At 38.9% G+C, this 26,286-nt stretch overlaps 1 protein-coding gene across 2 annotated transcripts in view; it reads right to left on the bottom strand.

The window, feature by feature from the left end:
* rab3a.L (RAB3A, member RAS oncogene family L homeolog) overlaps window positions 1–22,998 on the bottom strand; it is a 34,356-nt gene extending 11,358 nt beyond the window's left edge. Inside the window, exons 1-2 of one of the 2 annotated variants that reach the window (XM_041582162.1) lie at window positions 22,858–22,998; window positions 2,436–2,663 (exon numbers count right to left, since the gene is read on the bottom strand). In XM_041582162.1, coding sequence (XP_041438096.1) covers window positions 2,436–2,663 — 228 coding nt within the window. In that variant the 5' untranslated portion in view covers window positions 22,858–22,998. Of the gene's footprint in view, window positions 1–2,435; window positions 2,664–19,522; window positions 19,569–22,857 lie in introns of those variants that run through there. The other variant, NM_001095062.1, reaches the window with a different exon arrangement.
* Between the last annotated feature and the right edge of the window lie 3,288 nt (window positions 22,999–26,286).

Here is a 26,286-nt window from a genome sequence, read left to right as displayed (position 1 = left end):
CTCAATTATGAGCCCATTGGGGCTCATTTATCAACACTGGGCACATTTGCCCATGGGCAGTTTACTAGAGCAACCAATCAGCGATTAACTTTTTAAAGCCAGCTGCAAGTAGAAAAATGAATGCAGCAATCTGATTGGTTGCCATGGGTTACTGCCCATGGGCAAATTTGCCCAGTGTTGATAAATGACCCCCAATGGATAACATTTCGATGTTACTTATGATGCAACTGCAACATTTTTATAATGTGGTCTTCTTTCCAGATCCTGACTAATTGGTATATTTTCAGCAGAGAAGCAAGGCGGGGGAACTTGGGTATGGAAACAGCTGCTGCCTCTATAGTCTTTATCAGAGCGGTTTGATATATGTAATTAAGTCTGTTATTTCAAATGGCGGATATTCAAGAGCTTGAAAGGATTACAAAAATGTGAAAAGAATTTGCTTTTTTTCCCCACATTATTCAGTGGAGAAACACATGTAATGTCATTTACCTTTTTTGGGGCTGGGAAAAACCATCAACATTCTTCTTTTTTGTATGTTTAAAGGGAGGATACAGCAATATATGCAATATAAGTGTTTTCAGAGAAAATGCCACAGTACCATTTAAAACCAGGCACTATTTATCAGTGCTACTAACAGAAGCTAGAAGCTTCCATGACTGGACCTGAAAATGCAAATAAACTGCATGTGCATTCTTCTCTGAAACCACCTTCACAATAATATTGTATTGCAATGATTTATACTGTTGTGTTTGTATATTTATCTGCAACACCTTTAGCAAGTCAAGTGCTGTTTACCGGAACCTGTGGCTTGTCGTCAAAATTTTCTAATTCAGTTATATGACTTGGGGTAATTTTATTTATGCCTCAGGCATAGAGGTGGGGCAGTCAATTACTTTCACTTTCCATTCAGCACTTGTCATGGCACTTCTCCCACCCCCCCCCTTCCTTCCTAATGCTCTGTAATTTTGTAGGGTACTGTGCATGGGCATTAGTTTCCCCATTCTGGTGCATGCAGAAGATTTTGGGGTGATACAGAACTTGTCTTAATAAAAGTGTCCACAAAATGGTGCCTGTCTGCTTGCTGTGATTGTATAATTCCATAACTGAAGGAAACAGAATTTAAATAATATATATATATTGTAGGTATAGTTTATTTTGCTCAATTAACATGATAGAAAAGGATTAATTTCTTAGGAAGAATTATTTCTTAGGGTGACAAGTCCCCTTTCACTCTAACCTCTGGTTCTTCCATTTGGCTGCTCCTTGACACATGAATCATCCTACAAATTTCATGTTTCTCCATCAGATCTTTACACTTTGTAAATTGATTATGTTACTTCTAAGGTCCCTTTTTTCCCAGAGGGAAAGAAATCTGTTATTGCATCCCATTTAATCATTACTAACACAGTACCCTGGGCATTTAAGCATCTCTTTACTAACCAAAGATAAAGCCAACCAACATATCACAGAATTATCATTTTAGAAACTTACCGTAAGTGAGTCATTTTAACAAGCACACAATAACTGCGATTAGATCATTTACATGAACCTTTATGATTGCTTATGTCTATTTTAGGGATGCATGGAATCCATACTTTTTGGATTCAGCTGAATACTGAACCAACTCTGAACCTTAATTTCAGATTAGTGCAAATAAAAAGAAAATTGCAGTGATTGGGGCAAAAAGTGGTGGGATTTGCTTGGATTCGGTGCATACCAATCATTAGCTTCCATAAGAATTGAAAAATAAGAAGAACAAAAATAATAGCCATTTAGAAAACACCACTCCAGAAGATGGAATATGCAGGTAGAAATGATTGCCAATGTCCAGTTCTTGAGCTCTCTTTAAAGGTTTAGTTTATCTTTAATATATTATAGAATGACCTTTTTTAGCAACGTTTCATTGTTTTCAGATTTCAGCAGAAGCTGGTTAGGTAAAATTTATCATCTACGGCTTAAAGCAAAAAAAGAAACTCCAATAACCCACACTTCTGAATGTAGACCTTATCCCCAATATAATATTTAAAATATATATTATAACACAGATGCAAGCCATTCACTGGTGGGCCTCAGAATTTTCAAATTAAAATAATAATAATAATAACAATAAATAAAATGTTAATCTGTCCCAGGGCCTAGGAGGCAACTTTGGTCACCAAGTGATTTTTACTGTCCGCAACCAGCAAGACCACTTGAGAAACCCATTGGAATAGTATTGTATAACTCTGACCCCACTGTACATATTCATTCTTGTCATCCGCTACAATTTTATTTAATTTTAAAAGAAAAAAAAAAAAACTGGATATATTTGGCAGTGTTAACACTGGCTGTAAAATACAGGTGTGAGATGTTTTTACTAGGCACAGACCCAAAACCATACAGCTGCAATTAGAGGCATTAACAAACAGATGTTTCTTGGCAAATAACAGCCTTACCCAGATCTGCAGCTTGATTCGTTTGTCGTTCCTGTAAATAGTTTTCACTTTGAAGTCGATTCCCACTGTGCTGACAAATGCTGGGGTGAAGGAGTCATCTGCATATCGGAAGAGAAAAGAGGTTTTGCCCACACTGCTGTTCCCAATAATTAAGATCTTGAACATATAATCAAAGTTCTGGTCTGAGGACTCTTTTTGGCCATAACGGGAGTCTGTAGCGGATGCCATCTGCAGTGAGAGAGAAAGAGACAGGCGATGAGTGGAAAGAGAAAAAATGCTGTGTTAACAAATTATAAGCTCAATGCTATGGCAACCAGACCTCAAGATTTTGTAGTGGGATTAAATATAGAATGTGACGCAAGAAAATAATTGCTTAGTGTTCCCACTCTTCCTTACCAGATAATCGTCTCTCACTTGTGATTTAAGCATTTCTCTTTTCTGTTGAAAATGTTTTTATTGTATTCCACGTTAAACAAGCAGGAATTTCAATAAAAGATCAAAGCAGAACAATGAGGCACACCAATACAACTTGTAGCGAAAATGCCTAATAGGAAAATGAAGAAGCATTTCTCTTTTGGTGACAACCATAAAAATTCCCAAGCAACCCAACCATGTTTTTTTTTGAATTTTTTTTTTGAATTGTGTAATTTTTAAATTAAAATAGGCAAAATAGGCACAAGTTAAAAGCCTGAAGCTTTTAATTTGTGGCACTACAAGGTGGCAGTCAGACCTTGCATTACTCAAGCAGGTATGAAAGACTCTCTGCAAACTGCTGCAATGTGATTATATCATTTAACAGAAAGAGAAGAAAAAAAATGTATGTAAAATATTTATGTAAGCAGAGAAACATATCTAATGGACCAGTAAATGTAAAGTACTGTGCAGCAATTGTCTTTGAACACTACCTACCCACCCCCTACCAACCTCACCTCTATGGCCAGTTGCTATAAAAGATACATCCTTGCTTCAGGAAGTCAATGGGAACCGGCAACCAGATCTAGCAGCAGCGCTGGGTTTTGAATAACAGTACATTATACAAAGCATGCATAGCGGAGAAAGAACCATCACACAATGGCATTTAGTAACAGTTACTAAATGTGTCTCCATCTGATATTCAATACATTGCTTTTTGCTCATCTTTTTTTTTCCATCTAGGGTGCTCAAATTATGTCTGGGATGCAGTTTTATTTCGACTTAAAAATCAATTAATATAAAGCATTTTATTTCAAATTTTTATCAAGGCATCAATTATTATTTTTACCCAAGTATCAATATCAATAATTATGAGCATTTTTTTTTATCTTAAAAACACTCCATACGTTTGTCATGTACTATTGGTCGTAGTATACATAGCTTACAAAATGGTTACAGAAGCCCTTTGGGCAATGCTTTTCTCATCAATTAATGATTAATTGTGCTTGCAAAATTCATTCATTCATATATTAATTGTATATGTAATGCTTTATGCCCAGGAGACAAAATACAATTTTTCTTTGCAAATAGTCCAAAGTATCGGGTCCATTGCAAGACACAATTATCTGCTGGTTCCTAAGGGAAAGACTTGAAGGCTGGCAGGGTACAAACTGAGTGGGGCTAGTTTTGAGTCGGCTCTTGAGATACCACGACTACTTAGATAACATCAGCTGCAACCAATCAATAAATGCACCAACAGATAAAAGTAAAATACCTTTTGCCACAAACTAGAAGGATTAATAAACAAGTGTTATTATTTTAGTCCAAGCAGGAGGTCATTGGACTGAATTTTGTACAGGGGTCCATGGGACTTAAGTATTAGCCTCAAATGTATATACTACCCTGATTTCCATATAGCACCAAAGAGCAAACCTTAAAAAAACAAACATGGATAAATGAAGACAAAGCATTGGTTGTTGTCTATATTACCCTTTATATTAATCATCAAGGATAGAGCACAGGATAGAGCTCAGCCTTAATATCCTACAGCCCACTATATACATTTCTTAGCAGAATCTCTGGAGTATTAGCAACTAGGGATGGGCGAATTTTTTTACCTTGTTTTGCCACAGAAATGACGCCCATAGACTTTAATGGGCGTCTGCGACATTTCGCCGGCAGCAAATTTTTGTCGAAACTAAAGGGTCAAATTCATCCATCCCTATTAGCAACTATTGTATCGATTCTAATTAACAGTTGGGATTCTGCTCAGCAGGGACAAAGATGAGAAATGGATCAACTAAAAGCATCAATTTAGAACAGTTTAGAGAGTAGGCGACCCCCCCCCCTCCCAAAGCTGCTGTAGAAGGTGAAAAATTAGATTTACACTTCAACATTAGAAAAACAGTCAGACATAGAAAATAACTGGAAAAAGTCTTTATTTCTTGAGAACTATCTGAAACCAACTGAACTGAAAAAAAGTTTGGAAGGTGAACAACCCCTTTAAATATTCAGCATCCTAGTTGCATGCTTGATTGAGCTTTTCTTTACACAAAGCTATAGCAATTGTGCAAAATAAAAACAACATAGCCTCTCCACTGCTTAAACATTATAGACTACAGGCCCGTTAAACATATAGTACAGCTTTATACATGAAGACATCATTGTCAATCTTTCCATACATTTCTTTCCAATGCTTTGAAAAGGTGGCGTCTTTCTTATTTATTGACTTGACTTAATTTATCCCTTCATTAAATAGATAAACTATGGTAGGCACAGACTTTTGCTTCTCAATACAGGGATTTTCCTGTGCAACACGAAAACTGCATTATCTAGACTAGTGGTGTGCCTACCCAGAGGTAATGTTAAATAGTATAAAAATGATATAGCAAGCAGAACGACCACTTCAATGCCAATGAATGAAAGGGCTTCAAATGGGGCCTGGTTCGTACAAAAAAAACCAAACTTGACTGATCGATATCAGGCCGATTTTTGGTCTGATATCGATCGGGAAGACCCGTCGGGAGCCACCACACATGGGCAGATAAGCTGCCGAATCGGTCTAAAGGACTGATATCGGCAGCTTTAATCTGCCCGTGTATGGCCACCTTTAGGCACACAGCCTATATCTTCTCTCATGCAGACAGGCAACACTTGTCCAATTACCAAATGCAGAAATTGTTTAGGGTGGTGGCAGATGGTGAGATTAGCCGTCCAGTGACAAATCTTCTCTACTGCGGGCAGCTAAACTCCCCAAAACGCTTTCCCGCCGGCAAGAATACAAATCACCAGCGGGATGGCATACGAATCGCTTCAGATTTCCGAAGTTGGCCAAAGTTTCCTCATGAGGCAACTTGACAAATTCAGAAATACGAAGTGATTTGTATGGCATCCCGCTGGTGATTCCTATTCTTGCCATATATGCCACCACCCATACATGGCAATTAACTAAATGTATGCAATATAAGCATATATTCAGTCAACAAGCTCCCTTTACTAAACACCAGTTTGATAAATAGCCACAAACATGTATAAATACGTTTGATATACCACATTTGTATGCAACAATAGGAAGGTCACATGCAAAAAGTGAGATCCTAAAGAGACCATTCACTCTGAAACACTTTTCCTTTCAACCCCTGCAAGCTGTGACTGCAAACATAGGTTGAGCAACCTCACGTTTCATGTTTGTGTGATAGGTTCCAGTTAGCAGGTTTACCCCTTGCATTGGTCGATAGCTACATCTCTTCACATAAGCTGTATTGAGCCATCATAGCCATTTTGGATCATGGGAAATAGACTGGTTAGGCTTATATCCCTTCAACAAAAAGGAACCAACATTACAGTAATTTGTCCATTAATTGGTAGAAGTTATTTATTGTGCCAATATCAGCTTTGTACATTGAGTCTCAGGCTGCCAGGTTTGAGCATTCAGCACGATTATATGTATGTATGTATGTATGTATGTTATCACTATGAGATTCCCATCACATGTAATGTTGTTGACTTGACACGGTCCATTATTCACCAAGCATAAGACAGTATATTGTGTGATTCACCATATAATAAATGTTGGTGTTTCCCATTCAAATGATATTTCTACAGAATGTGAGCCAAAGACCAACAGTAGTAATGTGAATGATTGTTTTACTTGGTAAGGGAGGATTAAACAATCAAATAACCCTATGTACCCTAAATTACTAAAACTCAAATTTATCTCATATTTTTAAATGAACCGATCTTATTATTGGATTATTAGAGAAACCCAGTTTTTTTGCCCATAAAACCTCTACCAGAAAAAAAAATTTTGTTTATTAAATAACCCCCTGAAAATGTTGTACGGGTATGGGACCTGTTATCTAGAATGCTTGGGACCAGGGGTCTTCTGGATAATGGATCTTTTTGTAATTTGGATCTTCATACCTTAAATATACTAGAAAATAATGTACATTAAATAAACCCAATAGGCTAGTTTTGCCTCCAATAAAGATTAATTACATCTTAGTTTGGATTAAGTACAAGGTACTGTTTTATTATTACAGAGAAAAAGGAAATCATTTTTAAAAGTTCTGATTATTTGGATAAAATGGAGTCTATGGGAAATGGCCTTTCTGTAATTTGGAGCGTTCTGGATAACAAATCCTGGGTAACAATAGCATAATAAAAAGTGAAAACCACAAGAATATATTCATTTTCTCTATTCTGAGTAAATCTAAACATCCCAGTTCTGTAACTTGTCACTTAATGAAACTCTACTGAAAACTTGAGGCCTATAGAAAGAAAAGCTGGCCATGTAAGGGCTGATTTGACCACTGCAAACCTGCCAATACAATGGGCTAAATCAGGTCTCCATATGCCCTATTAAAATCTACTTTCTGGTTCAGGTGACAAACAATCACATCATAATATGAGCCCACAGTGACCACATTGCTGTGTGGATGCAGCTCTTGCCTAAGGGGTCTCTGTATGCCCCCAGTATAACCAAATTATTGATATAAGGTCAACTTGGCAGATATTTCTCAATTTGCCATGCTCACCTATGTGTCTTGAGTTGAAAAGCTCTTCTTGATAAAGTAGCAATCACACCTGAGACTGATTTCTTCTAGAAAATGGATCTTTGCTAAGCATCTACTAGGCTTAACTCACACCCTAACCCTGGATAAACGCCTTGATCTCTCGGAGTCTTAAATAAGTATATTTGACAGGACATTCGTCCACTTATAAACTTAAATTCATGAATATGTAGTCAGACATGAGTGTAGTCTCACACTACTTTTTGAGCTATTGCACTCAGGGTATTTTATCCACCAGTATTTTTCAGCTGACAAATGGGCACACTTAGGCTCCATTTAAATTTGACATTGCTGGTACATACGATTCTTGGCCTGTAAAACACATTTAAAGTTAATGGAATTGGCAGGGGTATCCACGGGTCTTCAGCCAGCAGACACCAATTTTGAGTGAGTATTGGCACATAACGCATGCAAATATATTTATAGTCAAAACACACAACTTCATAAATACCAGTCAAAGTAAAAATTTCCTCCTTTACTGCAGCCGCTGTGTTATCAGATCAGAGCAAAATGAATGGGGCTGGCAGGGAAATTTATGGCATTCTGTGCGCAAATCCATTAACAAAATGGGAAAAAAAAAAAAAAAAAAAGCACAAGGCAAAGCTGCACACCTAAATATAGAAATGATGGATTATTTTTTTTTTTGTGTGTTGCAGAAAGCAGATATTCTTAACAGTTAAGGGTCAAATCAAAGACATTCGAAAAACCGATTGGACTGGAAATGGAAGATATACTTCTATAGACGACTTGATTAACCAAGGTTATGATATCAAGGGCCTGCAGAGAAAATCTTGAGAAATCCCTTGAGAAAACAAGACATGCATTAAAAGGAGGCAGTTTTAGGCGTCAGAAAATGATTAACAAATATTAAAGGTGCTTGCATTATTCTGGTGAACCACAGCACAACAAATACAGGGGGCGTAGAAACAGTGAAAAAAGGGAAAAATTACCTTTCATGCATCTAAATGGCAGAAACTAGACTGGTTTTGCTTAAGTTCAGCTCTTAGGCTTCAAAAATCATATCTAAATGTGGCCATACACGGGTCGATAAAAGCTGCTGACAGAGCCGAGTCTTATTGGCCCTCTGAAGGGCTTCCCCGATCGATATATCGACTTTCGGCCAGATGTCGATCGGACGGGACTAAAAATCCCATCGGATCGCGGCCGCATCTGTTTGTTGATCCGACCGCCCATTAGCCATTGTTAGGATATTGCCCACCTCAAGGGCATATCGGGGAGAGATCCGCTCGTTTGGTGACATCTCCGTGTATGGCCACCTTAACACAACCCAACTTTGCTGCTTTAGGGTATCCTAGCCCTGCAGTCACAATTGCAGATAAAAAGATAAAGGAGAGCTGTGGTATACTACAACTGACAACTGCATCACTTATATGCCATGTACAGTATTGCCAATAAACAATAATAAAATAGAAGAATAAAAACCACTAAAACCAAGCATAATCAACAACAGAAAATGCTGCTATCCTATACAGTGTTTGGTGTGTGCAGTGCTGCGTAGCCAATTGGATTAGACATGTATAGTCTATTATGGTCACCGGGTTCTTGGGTCATTGGTTGCACTAGTTCCCCCGGGCTGTATGTTTCCTGTGTGCCTCGGAATCCTGCAATTTGCTCTTCAGTCAGCCCTAGAATACTGAATTTGGCGCAACATATGCACGGGGGAAGGGAACTGATGTCACATGCTTTCCAACGCTGAATATATATTTCTTTCACTTATTATGCGAATGTACCCAGCATTTACTGAGCAGAGAAAACACCTTTTATATTCCGGTATCAATTAACAGTAACGTCTGCTGTATGGTGGGGGAGGGGTGTGTGTGAATCCAAGAGTAAACAACCGATGAATCAGATCAAAAGCATATATAGTATATTTCATTCTGCTGACGATTTGTTTTGATATTCACAGGCATATATGCATATAGGTTTATAATACCGAAAATACATGTGAAAATAATTACTGAACATGTCAATGTTTTTCTCAGTAAATTTATTTCTAATGGGGCTATTGATATGAAATTTACACCAGATGTCAGAAACAACTCAAGTAATCCAGACAAACAAAGAAATCAAAACAAATACATCCATAAATTAAGTTGTGTGGAATAAAGTGGAATAACACAGGGAATAAGTATTGAACACATGGTTAAAAAAAAAGGAGGCGCAAAAAGGCATGGAAAGCCAAGAAACTTACTGAAATTTGTCAGTGTTTAAAAAGCAACCCTGCCCCCTATCAGTGTAAATTAATATCTGCTGGTTTATTCCTAATTGATGGCCAATAAAATGGTTTCTCATTATCAAGCTATCACACAAGAAGCATCTTATTATGGGTAAAAACAAAGAGCTCTCTCAAGACTTTCAGAACTTTATTGTTGCAAAACATACTGATGGCATTGGTTACAGACATATTTCTAAGCTTCTGAATGTTCAGTTGGGACCATAATCTTGAAGTGGAAAGAACATCATTTCACCCTAAACCGGCCACGACCAAGTGCTCCTCGCAAGATTTCTGACACAGGAGTCAAAAGAATAATCAGAAGAGTTGTCCAAAAGCCAGAGATCACTCGCAGAGAGCTTCAGAAATACCTTGAATTAGCAAAAATGGTACGGTTATTTTAAAGAAAACAATAAGTAATGCACTCAACCGACATTGCCTTTATGCACGCTCACCGCGCAAGACTCCACTGCTGAAGAAAAAGCATGCTGAAGCTCATTTAAAGCTTGCTGCATAACATTTGGACAAGCCAATGAAATTCTGGAAGAACATAGTCTGGTCAGATACTCTTTGGATGTCATTGCACACACCATGTTTGGAGGAGAAATGACACTGCATATCACCCCAAAAACACCATACCAACAGTGAAGTTTTGAGGTGGGAACATCATGGTGGGGAGCTGTTTTTCAGCATATGGTATTGGCAGACTTCATATAATTGAAGGAAGGATGAATGGAGAAATGTACCAGGACATTCTTGACAAGAATCTCCCGCCATCTACCAGGATGCTGAATATGAAACGAGGGTGGACATTTCAGCAAGACAATGATCCCAAAAACACAGCCAAGGAAACTCTCAATTGGTTTCAGAGAAAGAAAATAAAATTGCTAGAATGATCCAGTCAATCCTGAATTGAATCCAATTGAAAATCTATGGAAAGAACTGAAGATCATAGAACAGGCCCCCAGAACCTTCAAGATTTGAAGAATGGGCCAAAAAAAAAAAAAATAAACACCATAGCAATGCATGCGACTAGTTTCACCCATACAGAAGGCGTCTTGAAGTTGTCAATACCAACAAAGGCTTTTCTACAAAGTATTAAATACATGTAAGTAAGCATGTTCAGTACTTATTCCCTGTGTCATGCCACTTTATTACACATAACTTCATTTATGGACTTATTTGTTTTGATTTCTTTGTATGTGTGGCTTAGTTGGGTTGTTATCAACATCTGGTGTAAATTTCACGTCAATAGCCCCATTAGTAATATATTTACTGAGAAAACCGTTGATGTGTTCAACACTTATTTTTCCTGCTATATACATACACACACACACATCTAAATATGGTGCACTGTTACTCTTTCCACTGGGGGCAGCAATGTCCCACTTACATATACAGGTATGGGATCCCTTATGCAGAAAGCTCTTAATTATGGGAAGGCCATCTCCCAAAGAGACCATATAAAGCAAATTATTCTAATTTTTATATATGATTTCCTTTTTCTCTTTAATAATAAAACAGTATCTTACACATGATCTAAACTAAGAAGCATGAATCCGTATTGGTGACCAAACAATCCTATTGGGTTTATTAAATGTGCAATGGCACATGAGGCAATATGGCAACCTTGACAGCACACCGTTAAGTGAATACAGCCATAGCCCTAAAACGACTTTTAGTTTTTAATGTTACTAGCCCTTTAAATGGCCCACCCAGCTGCCTGCAAATTAAAACATGCAGCCACAAATGTGTTGCGATTCTAAAAAAAAAAAAATGAAAGATTCTCATATTTAATGAACACTCTACCAGAGTTTATATAAATCCAACACCATATTGCAAGAATAATTTTACATTCAAAATATTTGCCATGAAAGCTGAAAGTAAAAATAAAATTACCTGCATGAAAAGCCCATGGACTGCCCCAAATCCTAGACACGCAATGCTAGAATGGTTAAGATAAATTTTTTCTACTAGGCTTCCTGCTAAAACAAGCATTTTTAAGACACTGACAGTGATAAATAGCATTGGATGTTCTTAAAGGGATTACAGTACTGTTTCTTAACTTCACCATGAATAAAGCCAAGAGTCAGCAACCCATGGTTTTGGCCAGAATGGAAAACCTTTTTACTTTAGAATAAAATTGTCACTTATTAAAAGGGAATGATACAAGCCACTCTAATGAGCATGGTGACCCATTTTTGCATCCGCACCAGAGTTAGCATCAACCTCCATTCAGAGTGAAGCTAGTTCAGATACAGACCAAACAGCACATATCAGATATCCCTTTAGAGAAAGCTCAAGTAGTGCCTAATTTATACCACCACCACCAATATGGCGACGATCAAGCACCGTTTTATTATTCCAGAAAAAAGGAAGCAGATCTGTAATTCTGAGCTTTGTGAATATCAGGTTTCTGGATAAGAGTTCCCATACCGGTTTTATATCTTCGAGAGATTCAGCATGTATATTTAACATTTCTGCTATTTTGCTGAAGTGAGCATTCATGGCCAGGTCATAATTTATATTGTATGCTATAATCAATCCAACAAACAGGTTTTAAAGGGGTTGTTCACCTTCCAAACACTTTTTTCAATTTAGTTGTTTTTAGATTGTTCCCTAGAAATAATGACTTTTTCCAATTACTTTCCATTATTTATTTTTTAAGTTTTTTCCAAAATCTAAGTTTAAAGTTGAATGTTCCTGTCTCTGGTGTTTGAGTCTGACAGCTCAGTAATCCAGGTGCAGATTCTGAACTGTTACAATTTTGCAACATTTAGTTGATACATTTCTCAGCAGCATCTCTGGAGTATTAGCAACAATTGTATCAATTCTAACAGCTGCCTGTAATGAAACCCAGAGATTCTGCTCAGCAGGGACAAAGATAAGAAATGTATCAACTAAATGTATCAATTTAGAACAGTTTACAGGATCGGCGACCCCCCCTCCCAGAGCTGCTTCAGAAGGAGAGAAATGACACTTTATACTTCAATATTAGAAAAACCGTGACACATAGAAAATAGAAAGTCATTGGAAAAAGTCGTTATTTCTGGTGATCTATCTGATAACAACTAGTTGTTTGAAGGTGAACAACCCCTTTAAGCTTTAATAACTTCCTTGCCCATAAAAAACCTAAGAAACAGACATGGTTGTTTGGTAAAATTGCATAGAAGGGTGAGAATTTCTCCTGTTTTTACAGAAATACATATATTAATACATTTAGCATATATGCTGACAGTCCCTAATTCTGCTCTGCACAGCCTTTCAGCAGAATGGTGAATAATTAAAGCCCCAGGGAAATCTTCAGGGAGGCAGAGGATATTCCACAGCCCAGCAAGAAGAAAGGTCACACAAGTTGCCATTCCTCCGGCCAATCAACAGAAAACGGTTAAAAGATTAAAACGCAGATAAGCTTTTCATTCCATTTTCTTCTATTCATTTGACACTTCTATTTGTCAAGGACACAACAGGGAGCCGTTCACAAATGTCTGATAAAATAAGAATTATTGCTTGCATTTCGATACGCAGTACGTGGACATACAATATAAAAATGCAGATGGTATAGACAGCATTACACTACGGGCCATGTCACATAAGGACCCACTTACACCATTGTGCATTTGCAGTCACTGTATCGGCCTGTTAGAACACAGAAGGGACAATTTTTGCCCCAAATGTATGCATCTTTGTGCTGAAATTGTACAATCTCTGCACGAACAGGCTGATGATTTGACTGGCAACGTGTAGTGATTATGAGCAGAAGGAAGCCCCAGCATAGGTACGATAATACTCAATAATTCACTGAATGGGAAAGCAGGGTCCATATGTACACATGTCGATTTCCTATTAAAGGAGAACTAAAAACTAAAAATGAATATGGCCAAAAATGCCATGTTTTACATATTGCACTTATTGCACCAGCCTAAAGTTTCAGCTTCTCAATAGCAGCAATGATCTAGGACTTCAAACTTGTCATAGGCGGTCATCATTTTGGAAAGTGTCTGTGACACTCACATGCTCAGTGGGCTCGGAGTAGCTGTTGAGAAGCTGAGCTAAGTTTTATTGCAAATTATCAAGCAGAAAATGAGGTTGGCCTGTAATATAAGCTGATGCTACAGGCCTGATTATTCAATTCTGATGCTAATTGCACTGGTTTCTTTGCTGTCATGTAATAAATTATATGTATTAGTTACTAATCAGCCTCATATTGTGACATTTATATTCTTTGTGTACTGTATATTGTGAGTGGGTCCCTAAGCTCAGTAAGTGACAGCAGCACAGAGAATGTGCAGTGAATCAGCAGAAAAGAAGATGGGAAGCTACTAGGGCATCTTTGGAGGCACAGATCTTCACTGCTAAAGGGCAGTGGTTGCCTTGGCCTGGTACAGAGGACGCGGACGATGATGTGTGCAACTTCGCTGGAAGAATCTGCGCCGAGGGGTAAGTATGGAGCATTTCCCGGGGGGGGGGGGGGTGTAGCTAGCCTGGGGGGAGGAGAGGGGGGTATGGGGTTTTTTTTTCCACAAAGGTTGGATTCTCCTTTAAAAGGATATAATCCTCCAAGATCTAACATTTTCCCCCTAACTTGAAGAAGTTAGACAATACTGACAACATGAACATATAAGCAAAGTCTCACTTATGGGGCTTTTCTGGAGCAGCTGGGGGTGACCAGTTTTTCTCAGTCTCTTTTTACCAAGGTCTCACTTGTTATCACGTCAGGCCTCTCCCATATGAAATAACTTTACCAAACTAAGAGTACTCCCAGGGGCTCACAGCTAACGGAGTATACATTATATTAATATAGCATAACACAATACACTTCTCCCAAAGTACATCAACTTTTGAAGCCTTCACAACAAATGTCATTCGTGATTTATACTATATTCAGATTGCAGCCAATAAAATCCATACTGCAATCTTTTTATAGACCAATCTAGTTTATAGATAGCCCCAGTCCTCAAGCATATAGATGCAACAATACAAAGACTGCAAAAAATATTCTAATACTGTATAAATATTCACCAGCAACAAGGATTTCATCCAACATGGCCACTCCCTTTTCTTAATTAGAACAGTAAAGCTGCTGGCACTGAGATTAAATTCAAAGCCTACACAGTGAGCAGCAAACAAATTACTGGGCACAAAAATAAAATACAGTGTTCGTGATCAGGAGAAAAGCTTTGGCCAAGAACCAAGATGAATGAGATATGTTTCAGTAATATCAAATTATGGGGGAAGAACTGATGAAATGTGATGGAGCAAGGCAGTACTAGGGCTCTGGTAGTCTCTCTCCTCATTCTAGAAAATATGTATGAAGATTTTTGAAACTATTACTTAATTGATGTGTCTATGGTGCATTTATAATGGGAACTTATTTGGCTTCAGTAGCTGACAGACTGCGTGAATAAGGCTGAAATGATATAGGGAGGGTAAAATAAGTCTAAATTAATTAATTTAAATATCCCAACATGCAAGGTGTGAATCAGTTCTGGTTAGGATTGCCACCTGGCTGGTATTTTACCAGCCTGGTCAGTAAAAGTGAAGCTTGATGGAAATGTTATTAATGGAGAAGGAAATTATTTTTTTTACTTGGGGGTGCCAAAAGTTAGGCATCCTCAAGTGACTATTTACTTACTGGATACTCCAGAATGATGTTCCTTCCTGGATCTTTTACCTTCGTGTGGCTGTTCATGAGCAGTGTGAAAAGCCAAGCCCCGGGAAATTTGTAAAAAGATGAGGAGGAAGATGGTGCTTGCTGGAAGAACCCCAGGCCATGCAATTTTCTGCTGATAGGACCAGGCAAGTAAACAAAATCACTTAGTGGAAGAAAGATAAAAATCAAGGAAGGCTGGCAAATTTTTGCCTAAAAAGGTGACAATCCCAGCACAAGAAAGGCAGTCAAAAACAACCATTAAACTGATTAAACAACCATTGCTCAAAATGTGTTTTGTGCTTGGTTATTGGAAGGATGGGCAGGGTCATTCATAAGTTCATTATAGCCTTATTCTTGAATATGTCACATAGGAACAGTATAATTTACCTTTTCATGGATACTGAAAATGCTCATTCCTAAGATATAAAACCTGCCATAGCTGGAATACTGCTATTATCCAACACAAATAATAAACTGTGGATTCTGTACTTGAATGTATAAAGCGGCTGCAAGTAAAGCGTATATTAAATCTTCATTGTCTAAATATTAATAACATCATCAACATTTAAAATGCAAGTGAAGCCTAGAAAGGATATGGTTCTACATTTCTTTTCTTCAAGGTACAGGGCTACTCTTTCATACCCCATGTAAAGTACTTCTATGTTTCAGTTGCCCTGCAAGCATTACGACTAAGGGGCATATTTATTATGCTGTGTAAAACGAAATTCACCGGAAAAGACGGTGTAAAATTTGCCGAAGTTATTTTACATTGCTTCCGGGGAAGTCACTCAGAAGAAAAAACACGTAAAATGTTTAGGCCGTTTTTTACATGGTGATGCCTGGCGATGTGTGGTCCCACTGTTTTTTACACAGCACAATAAATATGCCCCTAAAAGTAATGCATCCACAGGTACCATTGGTGCAGAGAACTAGTTTGCATGAAGTAAACTAAACCCCAAAGTAGAGCCCTGCACTATAATATTCATATTCTTCTTTTTATTATCCACATGTATTTATGAAGCCCTACATATTTTGCAGCTTTGTATTTGACTGATTCTAGATTAAGTTTCCCAATAACCTTTCTGAATGCTGGGAAGATGCCATGTTTATCATATACTCCTCCCTTAATACAGAAAAGCATGTTGGGAACAGTTCATTATGAACCTTTGGGTCCATAACAAAAGGTATGCTTTACAGAAACGAAACGAATATTCATCCTAATCAGAGCAACAAACAAAAATATATGTAACTTATACTTTCTTTTTAGCATTCCATGTCATGCATTTCTGTTATAATTTAGTACCCCACCAGTGTGAGTATGTCAGCGGTTTCGGGCCTAGATTGCCCTAGGATGAAAAGAGCTTACACCTGTCAAGGCAATTGTAGCCATGGGGCGGGCATAGGTTTTTTTCAGCCAGCTGACATACGATAGATGAAAAAACTACATATGACATAGCCTTAGGATAATGTGTTTCTAGATTATGCATGATATTTTTTGCACACAAGCCTAACATTTAGTGAGAAGCATGTCCTAAAAAAAAAAAGCTTAACTGGACACTCAACCATAAAAGGTGCACACAAGCTCAGACTGAGGTCCTTTTATCGACACCCTGAATTAACCATAGACATCACAGTGGGGAAGGGGTCTCAACACTTATGTAACAGTGGGGAAGTGGGCCACAAGAGAAATGCTGCAGGGGCTATGGCTGCATCTGGACCCACTACCTGCCCGAACCTACATTGCTTTTGTGATCCGAACCTGCCAAACCTGCAGATCCAGCTTGTTTGGGGTGCACCCACACATCACTAGAACCAGTATAGTACAGGTATGGGATCCGTTATCTGCAAACCCGTTATCCAGAAAGCACCGAATTATGGAAAGGTTGTCTCCCATAGACTCCATTTTATCCAAATAATCAAAATTTTCCTTTTTCTCTGTCATAATAAAACAGTACCTTATACTTGATTCAAACTAAGATATAATTAATCCTTATTGGAAGCAAAACCAGCTTATTGGGTTTATTTAATGTTTACATGATATTCAAGTAGACTTAAGGTATGAAGATCCAAATTATGGAAAGGCTCCTTATGTGGAAAACCCCAGATCCAGATTATTCTGGATAACAGGTCCAATACCTGTACCACCTATTAACATAATGTAAGCCCTCCAGGCTTTGGTGCCAAATTTCCAACTAAATTCCCCCTTGTACCACCCACATTCTCATTAACCATGGCACAGTTTACTGCACTACAGCAAAGCAGCATCAATAGTGACATCCTCTAGGAAGGCACCACTGGAAGGGAGTCCCTAGTGCAGTTGCATCCCCCTTCACCCTCATTAGTTCCACCACTGGTATTGCCACATTCAACACAATAGTACTGATGGATTAGGCTTTATACAGTCAAAACACAAGAACTGCAGAGCAGGCCATACTGCATTGTCAATTATAAAAAAAAAAGCTCCTGAATGAATATTCTATGCTAGTCGACCAGACTGAATTACTGCGGAAACCTAATGAGTTAGTTTGCCAGTCTTCCATTAAGCCTTTCTCTGCCTGGCATCTTTAATCTTGAAGCACCACATGTTGTAAGACAACACTTGGAGGACATAAATCAAAGATCAACCCGGAAACATAGGATCTGCGGTGCAGGGATGTCAGGTACATAACTGCTAGCACCACAGATGCTATGATCTGTAGCAAGTGCAAAAAAGAGGTAGGTAAACATAATAAATAAATGATACTGCATATAATAAAGAATGCATATCCTTTTTCATCAGTATTTTTTATTGTTTTTCAAACAAATGCAATATATGCCTATCAAAAAGAATGCATATCCTTTTTTGATATTTTAAAAATATATACTTCGTTTTTAAATCAAGTATATATGCGATATCTACTGACCCCTTTTCATTAACCTACTATGCTGAAGAGGAGGCTAATAATATGCTGACAAGGAGGTTATTAAGCTTTTAATTACAGACTGCTATACGGTGGTTGTGTTTTTGAGGTAAACTAACCCTCAACGTTACTTAGTCAGATGAAATAGAATTATCAACTCCAAGCAAAAAAATACACTCATTTAGAGTATTTCATCTTGCTCGCTCACTGTTAGTATCATTAAGAACATATACTGTTTGCTTTCAAACTCAGCAAATATATGTATAGGAAAGGGAATGACTTCTGTTTAAAACAACCACGTTTAATTCATTTTATTGAGTGCGTACAATGTATTTCTAGCATTCCTGCATTTAAAACAAAAAAGATATACGAATAGCCTTAGACATCAATCACTTTGCAGGACAGCTATAGATTTGATGCATTTGGACTGCAGATTTTTATTGCTGTTTAGAAAAAAAAAAAAAACACACACACACAGATGCTCTCTCTCTATAGTCAGAAAGCACAAACACCCTGTTCAGATACCCTCATAAATTATTCAGGATTTATATTTTAAACACCCATGTTTAAAAAAAAAATAGCATATGTTTGATCTCTGAAATCACACAGAAAATAACATTTACACTGTCAACCCCCCCCTATAAATCTATAACCAACAGCAGTCCCTTCTTTAAATGCAATGTGATCTTTTAAATTGCTCTTCAATTACAGCTACACCCAGTTCTAATTACTGCAATCCTCTATCCCTCTGCATTAAGGCAAATGCAAATAAGATGCACCAAGCTTGCTTTTACATTTTGTGTGTGTATAAAAATATAATATTAGGTGAATGGGATGAGACAGGGAATCCATGGCACAGGGAAAAAATAGCACAGAGTGCTGTATGCAGAAAGAATGGCTGTATGGATGTACATCAGGGACCCAGCACTTCCCTCCCCCATCACCCTTCATAGAAAATATTGTACAGAGGAAAGAAAGGAAGCTGGGAGAGGGGGGGGGTCATTCAGCTCTCATCAAAGCCCAAACCTAAATATTCCAGATATTGCCATTTCTATTAGAGTTTATGTAAATATTGAAGAGTTATTAGGCAGCAGCCAATGGCTTTCTATCTATTTGTGGCTGATGAGACGAAGCACCGAGCATCTCTGCCCATGACAAATGAAGGTTACATCTCGCACAATTCCCCAGCTTGCCATAGCCTAGCAACCTTCATTCATTCATTCATTCCCTTTCCGGGTTCGTTTCTACTCCCTGGAAGGCTGCAGACTTATCCACTGCAGAGGGGAAAATAAGCGAAGTGGACGCATTTTACTCACCTTTCTCTCTGGGTTCGGCTCAGCTCCTATTGCACCAATGCAGCAGCTCTCTCCCTGCACCTGCACAGCACAAGCTGACGTTTCCTGATTGACAGCCGAGAATTGGTGGTGGGTGTGGCGTCTGAGAAGCAGTCCCACCCCTCTGAGGCAAAATAAAAGGTTCGGATAGGTGAATGTCAACAACCAATGATAAATTGCCGCTCGTGTTGATGCACGGGGGGGCGGGATTAGTTGGCTTGGTGACCGGCAAATGTTTCCCAGCCTAATATTTCTCAGTTATATGTGTCCACTGCGACATGACAGTATATGAATTATTAACGACGGTGTCTGACTTTGGCCAAGGTAGTAAAGCAATTACGAATGTCAGACGAAAAGGTTACTTTTTGGGTAACCCTTTGAAATCGTTATTATTATTTATTTATTGCCTTTTCAAGTAGAAGTAAAAGGGGTGTGTTGGGTAACAGAGAGGTAGAGGGTTTTGTGCTTAGAGGATAATGAAGTCTGTGTGTACATTCATATAGTACATCGTCTCACATAAAGATGCTGCAGTGAATAAAACAGAGGCGTATGAGGCCTATTGATCTCTGGCCTGGTGCCAGCACTGTCTGGCATGGGGGGGGGGGTGAGTGTATGTCTAAGCAGGCCCCCTACCTCCCCCTAGCCAGGGGGACAGGTGTGTAGGGGTGGGCTTAGAGGGGGTTAAAAGGCACAGTCAGGACAGGGGTAGGCAGATAACGTTTTGTGCTGCAACAGCCCAGTGCAAAGGAGAAGAGGTAGAGTAGAAGGCATCCGGGCAGCAGAGAAGCATTCAGGATATTTATTCTGCGCGGGTCCATTTTTTGGAACCCGGACCCACAACCTGGACCCACAACCAGCTGACCATCAAGAATCAGGAAGTGCTATCATTGTAAACCGGAAGTGACATCATTGGAAGTAGGTGTGATCAGAAAAAAGGAGTAAAAATCATTATTGAGAAGACCTGTGGCCAGTCCCGCAGAACCGCCGACCCGCGTCTAGGGTTGCTACCTTTTCTGGAAAAAAATACCGGCCTTCCTATATATTTGTCTTTTTCCCTATTAATAACATTGGGATCAACCATCATTTTTACCGGCCAGGCCAGGTGGCAACCCTACCCGCGTCTAAACACGCAACCAGAACCCGACCCGCTGCAGGACTCTACATTCAGGTAGTTCAGAAGTGTTCGGCAGCACAGGCTCTGCAGCATTATCAAGGGAGTGCTCCCCCCGCGGGCATCCTTACGGTAAGTGCAAGCAGACCAGGGAAAGGAGCCCCAGTAGGAGGGGGGGGCAGAGACCGCCACTCCCACAGCAGCAGGGGACACGGGGGTGCAGCACGAGAATCCTCCCCGACCCTACGACATTACTGGGCCAGAGTCCCCCACAGGACCTGCAGCACTCATGCATCACCCTACCATCCCCAGCACCACAGAAGCCCCAGGCCATGAAGCCGACCAGACCACTCAGGCTGCATAGGGCCTCCACCAGCCAATTTAGCAGGCCACACAGCAGAGCCAGACTCTCCAGGAGCAGGTCACCAAATAGAGTTAGGCAGGATAGGGTTTATGGCCCCCCAGTATGCTTGTCTAATTGCAGGTGCAGCCGGCAACAGAGAGTGGAGACACAAGGAAGAGATGCATATTGGAACAAAGGCTTGGCAGCGAATGGAGCACTCTCACAAAGGGAGCAAGGCTGACAGACGGAGAGAATAAAGGAGAAGGCAGGACAAAGGGAGGACAGACATCAACAGAACAGAGCTTGTTTAACTACATGAATCTTCATCTAACAGAACCTTCTTATTAAACCTCGTTATAGGATACATGAAGACACAATTCCAACAGTATTCAGTGAAACAGGGAAAAAGAAATGGGTATTATATACAGTTTTGTAAGTGTACTATTTCTAATGTAATTGAAAAAAAAACCTTCAGCAGGATTTTAGGCAAGTATCACAAGCAGAGATCAAGGCTTGATCTCAGCTTAAAATAAACATGAGCATAAAACAGCTTACTTCAGAAGAATACAAGGCTTACTGCTGGCAAGTGAGGTAACTGTACTTTTAATGATAGAAAATCCCAGCGCCGTTAGCTGTTCTAAGCCACCCCCCCATATCTTCTGGTTTACAACTCAATCCGGTAACCCTCGCTATGTTTCGTTCCAAGTCACGGGTTTCTGTAGCACTTCCCACTCATTACTCTGTCGAGAGTTTCTCCTCTCAGAGTCCTTAGCAACTGTTTCCATCCTCAGGGTCCTTAGCAACTGTTTCCATTCTCAGGGTTCTTAGCAACTTTTTCCATTCTCAGAATCCTTACCAACCGCTAGAGGATCCAAACCAGTGTACTTGAGTCATTTATTGAGAGCCTGTATTGATGAGAAATGTTTTGAATCTCTCAGGAAAGAAATCAGCAGAGTATCTCAGGCAGTAAGAGAAATTCTGATACGCTAATACCCAAGTGGGGGGTCTGTGAGTACACATCTAAATAAGCTTAATAGATGTGGGTTGCGGTCTATTTTTTTTTTAACCCCTTGCCGTCCCCTGGGACAACTGAGAATATTTTTTGTGCACCTGTTTTCCTAACTCATACATAGTATATAATTGAAGCCCTAAATATATAGTAAGTATACACTTTGCTGCTCTCTTGCAGCTAAGAGAACTGGGATTTTCTATCATTGGTGTAACTTTGAGGATATCATCAGAGCCTCATATTCCTGGCAAAAAGACAGAAGGCATTTTTGATCTTGTATTTTGAACTATATATTTTTAAACTGTACTTTTAAGCCTCACTACTCCCCATAGAATCTCACAAATAATCAGTTTATGATCCCCAACATTTCTTAAGAATCCTGTATTGCTAATGTCTTTTTACTATCCGCCCAGTTCTGGAAACAACATTTGTGTGATTAGAATTTGATCTCCCTCATGCATTATTATACAGAGAACTAAGAATGTGGTCTTTATAGAGTTGTTTCCTGCTGCACATGCAAATCTGTGCAAATCTGTTCAATCGATGCTGCAGTGTGGAAGCGGTGTCAAGGGGAGTCTTGTGGCAGGGGCGTGAATACAGGCAAAGCAGACCCTGTGGTTGCAGGGGGCCCAGGAGTGTGAAGGGCTCAGTAAGGCCCTAATCTAATTAATGAGCAATTTCAATATATGTTGGAAGAATGAGTCAATTTACCAATGTTTTGGGGCCCTAACTTGAATTTGTTGTGGGGCCCAATAACACTGGCAGTTACACCAATGCCTTCTGGCCTGTTGGGTTTTAATTACTAAATGGTTGATGTAGTTGCTGAATGAAAGTGTCATGTCATCTAACCCTACCTGATATCATATTGGCAATGCAGGACCTCAAAGTAACCCTCTTCACTTGTCTTACTTGCCAGATTACTTCTGATAGCCTGACCTCCTGTGAAATCCTTAAAAATTAGGAGTGAAGAGATTGTCCAAACATTCCTTACTTAAAATATGTTGTTACTTCTGCTACTGTAATGGTATCTTCCTTAACTGCCAAAAACACTGTAAGAAGTGGATGATGTGTTGGACTGTGCTGCACTTACAGCTACTCAGTGATAGGCGGTGATTAATAAAGATGTGTGCCTTTCAGTTATCCTGAGATGCATAGCTGAATTAATGAATCTGTTTGACTGATCTGCCTCTGCTTATTAGAAAAAAATACTAAAAACCTAGATAGCTAAAGACCAGAAGTGCAAATGTAGTTAACTTGTATATGTCAGCAGCTCTGCTTTTTCTTTAATGGGGTATTAAATGTAAAATGATCCTAAAGCTTGTTGCAGGCAATGCTATTAGAAGGGAATATACAAATGTTTTTCATTTTTAAGAATTTGTGTATGTGTGTGTGTGTTTTTTTTTACCTTGACAACAAACTGATACTGAAAGAGAAATAGGAGAGAACCTAAAATGAAAAGCCAATGCCATGTTCTAATTGCTGTGGTATGGTATCTAAAATGAAATATCACAGAAACCGGAGAGTCTTCAAAATGTGGGTTTATTTTATCACAGCACTAAATGTTTCGGACCTCTAGGATCCTTCCTCTGGTGCAAGTTACAAACAGTGTAATTGAAATTACCTTTTAAACACTTATTTTACCCATAATCCCCAGTGTATCCACAGCTCCATCTGGTGGCCAGCGGAAAGAATGCATCAGCATAATTACAAGCATATGAATACTATGTTGCCATCTATTCAATAAACACCAATAGTACTTCTTAGTAGTGTTACAATTGTATCAATAGTAATAAGGGTTTTCCTCACCACTTTAGATCAGTTACAAAGTATGGTATCTAATCCTAGCAAACACAAAAAACATGTCCCAGTGGCAAGTTGTAGTGAGGCACAATATGAAGACATACAGTATACTTGACGGAACTCAAAATCTGTCTACAGATTCACTCAGAGTAATCTACAAAAAAGTAATCTTCAGAATTATTTTCTTACGCATGTTACACTTATTTGTTTTTGTAAATCCCCTCAACCTTCCTATTTTTGGTGGCATGTCTATTTATTATAAGCAATATATTTAGTGTTTTTCAAAAAAACACTTTCAAATTATAAATAATATGTGGTGTTATGATAATTGCTTTTGTAAATCCCCTCAACCTTCATATTTTTGGTGGCATGTCTATTTATTATAAGCAATATATTTAGTGTTTTTCAAAAAAAACACTTTCAAATTATAAATAATATGTGGTGTCAGATTTAAATATCTTTATTGGTGTTGCTCATGTCCGTATTACAAATGAGTGATGGGCATGTCTTGATGATCTTTACTCTTTAGAAGCAGAGTAGGATGTGGGTAGCCAATCACAGTTCCACCTTTCCACATGGAAAGGTATACTGCAGTTGCCTGTCAGGTCTGCCATGCTGCCAGTTGTCTGGCAACCTTCTGTGCAGAGTTCTGATGTGTGTGGAATGGCTGGTGCTAGCAAGGTTTTGGGAAATGCCATCACAACATCATCCGGCAGGGCATTCCACAACCTCACTGTTCTCACCATGAAGAACCACCTACGTTGCTTCAAATGAAAGATGTTTCTCTAGTCTAAAGGGATGGCCTCTGGTGCATTGATCCTTATTATGGTAAAAAAGATTCCCCTCTATCTGTCTATAATGCCTCTAATGTACTTGTATCATGTTCCATCCCCAGATCCTTCTCAACTAAGGAAACACTCAACACACTACCATTTAATATATATTTCTACCATAGTGCATAACTTTGCACTTCAACATTGTGCCTCATTTTCCAGTTTGCTGCCCAGTTTTCTAGTTTTGTTAATGTGCTCTGCAAAGTGGCAGCATCCTGCATGGAACCAGGGTCGGACTAGGCTGGCTGGATACCGGGAAAAAAAATGGTGGGCCCTCAGCCCTTGTGGGCTTGCTGGACCAGAATAGCTATTAGCACTGCTCCCTGAACTCCCTTCCAGACCCTGGTTGCTGCCGCTAGCAGGAAAAAATGTAGGTGCAGGGGGTGGTGCAGGGTTGCGGCATGGGGTGTCTTTGCTGCTGGGGCCCAGGGCAGTTTGGGCCCTCCAGTGTGACCCTGCATGGAACTTATAGTTGTGTTTATAGTTTGTGCCATACAGATTAATAGAATTTCTTATAGTGAAAAAACAAACTATATATTAAAATACTGTATACAAGTGCTGTGGCCTCCACAAAAAAAGTAGCTTTCAACTGTTTTGTTTCAAGGCTGAGTCCCCTCTCCAGAGGGGAGGGAAAGTAGTTCCCCAGAGGTTATAAAAGGGGATGCCCACATAGGCTCTGTAGGTCTCCAAAGTTATTTGATAAAGAGTGATCGCTGTGTGCCCATACCAGAGTGGTATCTTTTCCTCCATTTTATAAGCGGAGGCCCACATGAAGATAGAGTCAGGGGTGTAACTACAGAGGAAGCAGACCCTGCAGCTGCAAGCTCGGTCCAAGTGCTATACGGGCCCCATGAGGCCAATTTCAATACATTTTGGTAAAACAGGTCAACCTCTAGACATTTTGGGGGTCTAATATATAATAACCCAAGGAAGATTGATGCAAACCCTAAGCCATCCACCTATTACATATATAAAATTGATTTTGATTCAAAATCCTATAAAAAAATTATACTACCAGTGACAGGAAAATATCAGTTATGTTTAAAATAAATAAATAAATACAACAGTATGGTTATTGATTACTATGCAAATGATATGCCTGATGACAAGTATGCTGTATTGTTCAATTTGAAATGTTTTTCTTGTTTGGAAAATTGAAAATAAAGAGAAATAAAATAAATAAATAAATACTGTTATGGAGAAGGCGTTGACAATCAGTTATTGCACTGGAATATTTAAAAGAACAGAAAGATTTGCCTTTTCTCCCTTGCTAATTGAACTTTTAGCAGTTTACTGAGCTTTGATCAGCATGAAAGAGGTTCCCATGAATAATGACCTACATTTATATTTGACCAATTGGTCACTAATTGCAGCAAAATTAATGCTGTAATTTAATCGGGCCTGAAATCGGGTTTCCTGGCAGAGAAAAAGAACATAATATATGACTATGAGATGCAGTAAAACTCCTTGCAGAAACAGAATGTATTGTTCTACATAGCAAAGCAAGTTTTGCAATTAATTACACATCTAAAGGAAATAAAATCTAACCTCAGTTAAAGGGGACCCGTCACCCAAAACAATTATTCAAAATCCTATTTTATCATATTAGTCAAGCAAAATGAACTTGATTTTTATAAAAAAATATTTGAG

Source organism: Xenopus laevis, chromosome 1L (genome assembly GCF_017654675.1).
Source record: "Xenopus laevis strain J_2021 chromosome 1L, Xenopus_laevis_v10.1, whole genome shotgun sequence".
In the NCBI taxonomy this organism is placed as follows: domain Eukaryota; kingdom Metazoa; phylum Chordata; class Amphibia; order Anura; family Pipidae; genus Xenopus; species Xenopus laevis.
The sequence above is the reverse complement of the archived record's forward strand: the minus strand, read 5'-3'. Positions and strand labels throughout refer to the sequence as shown.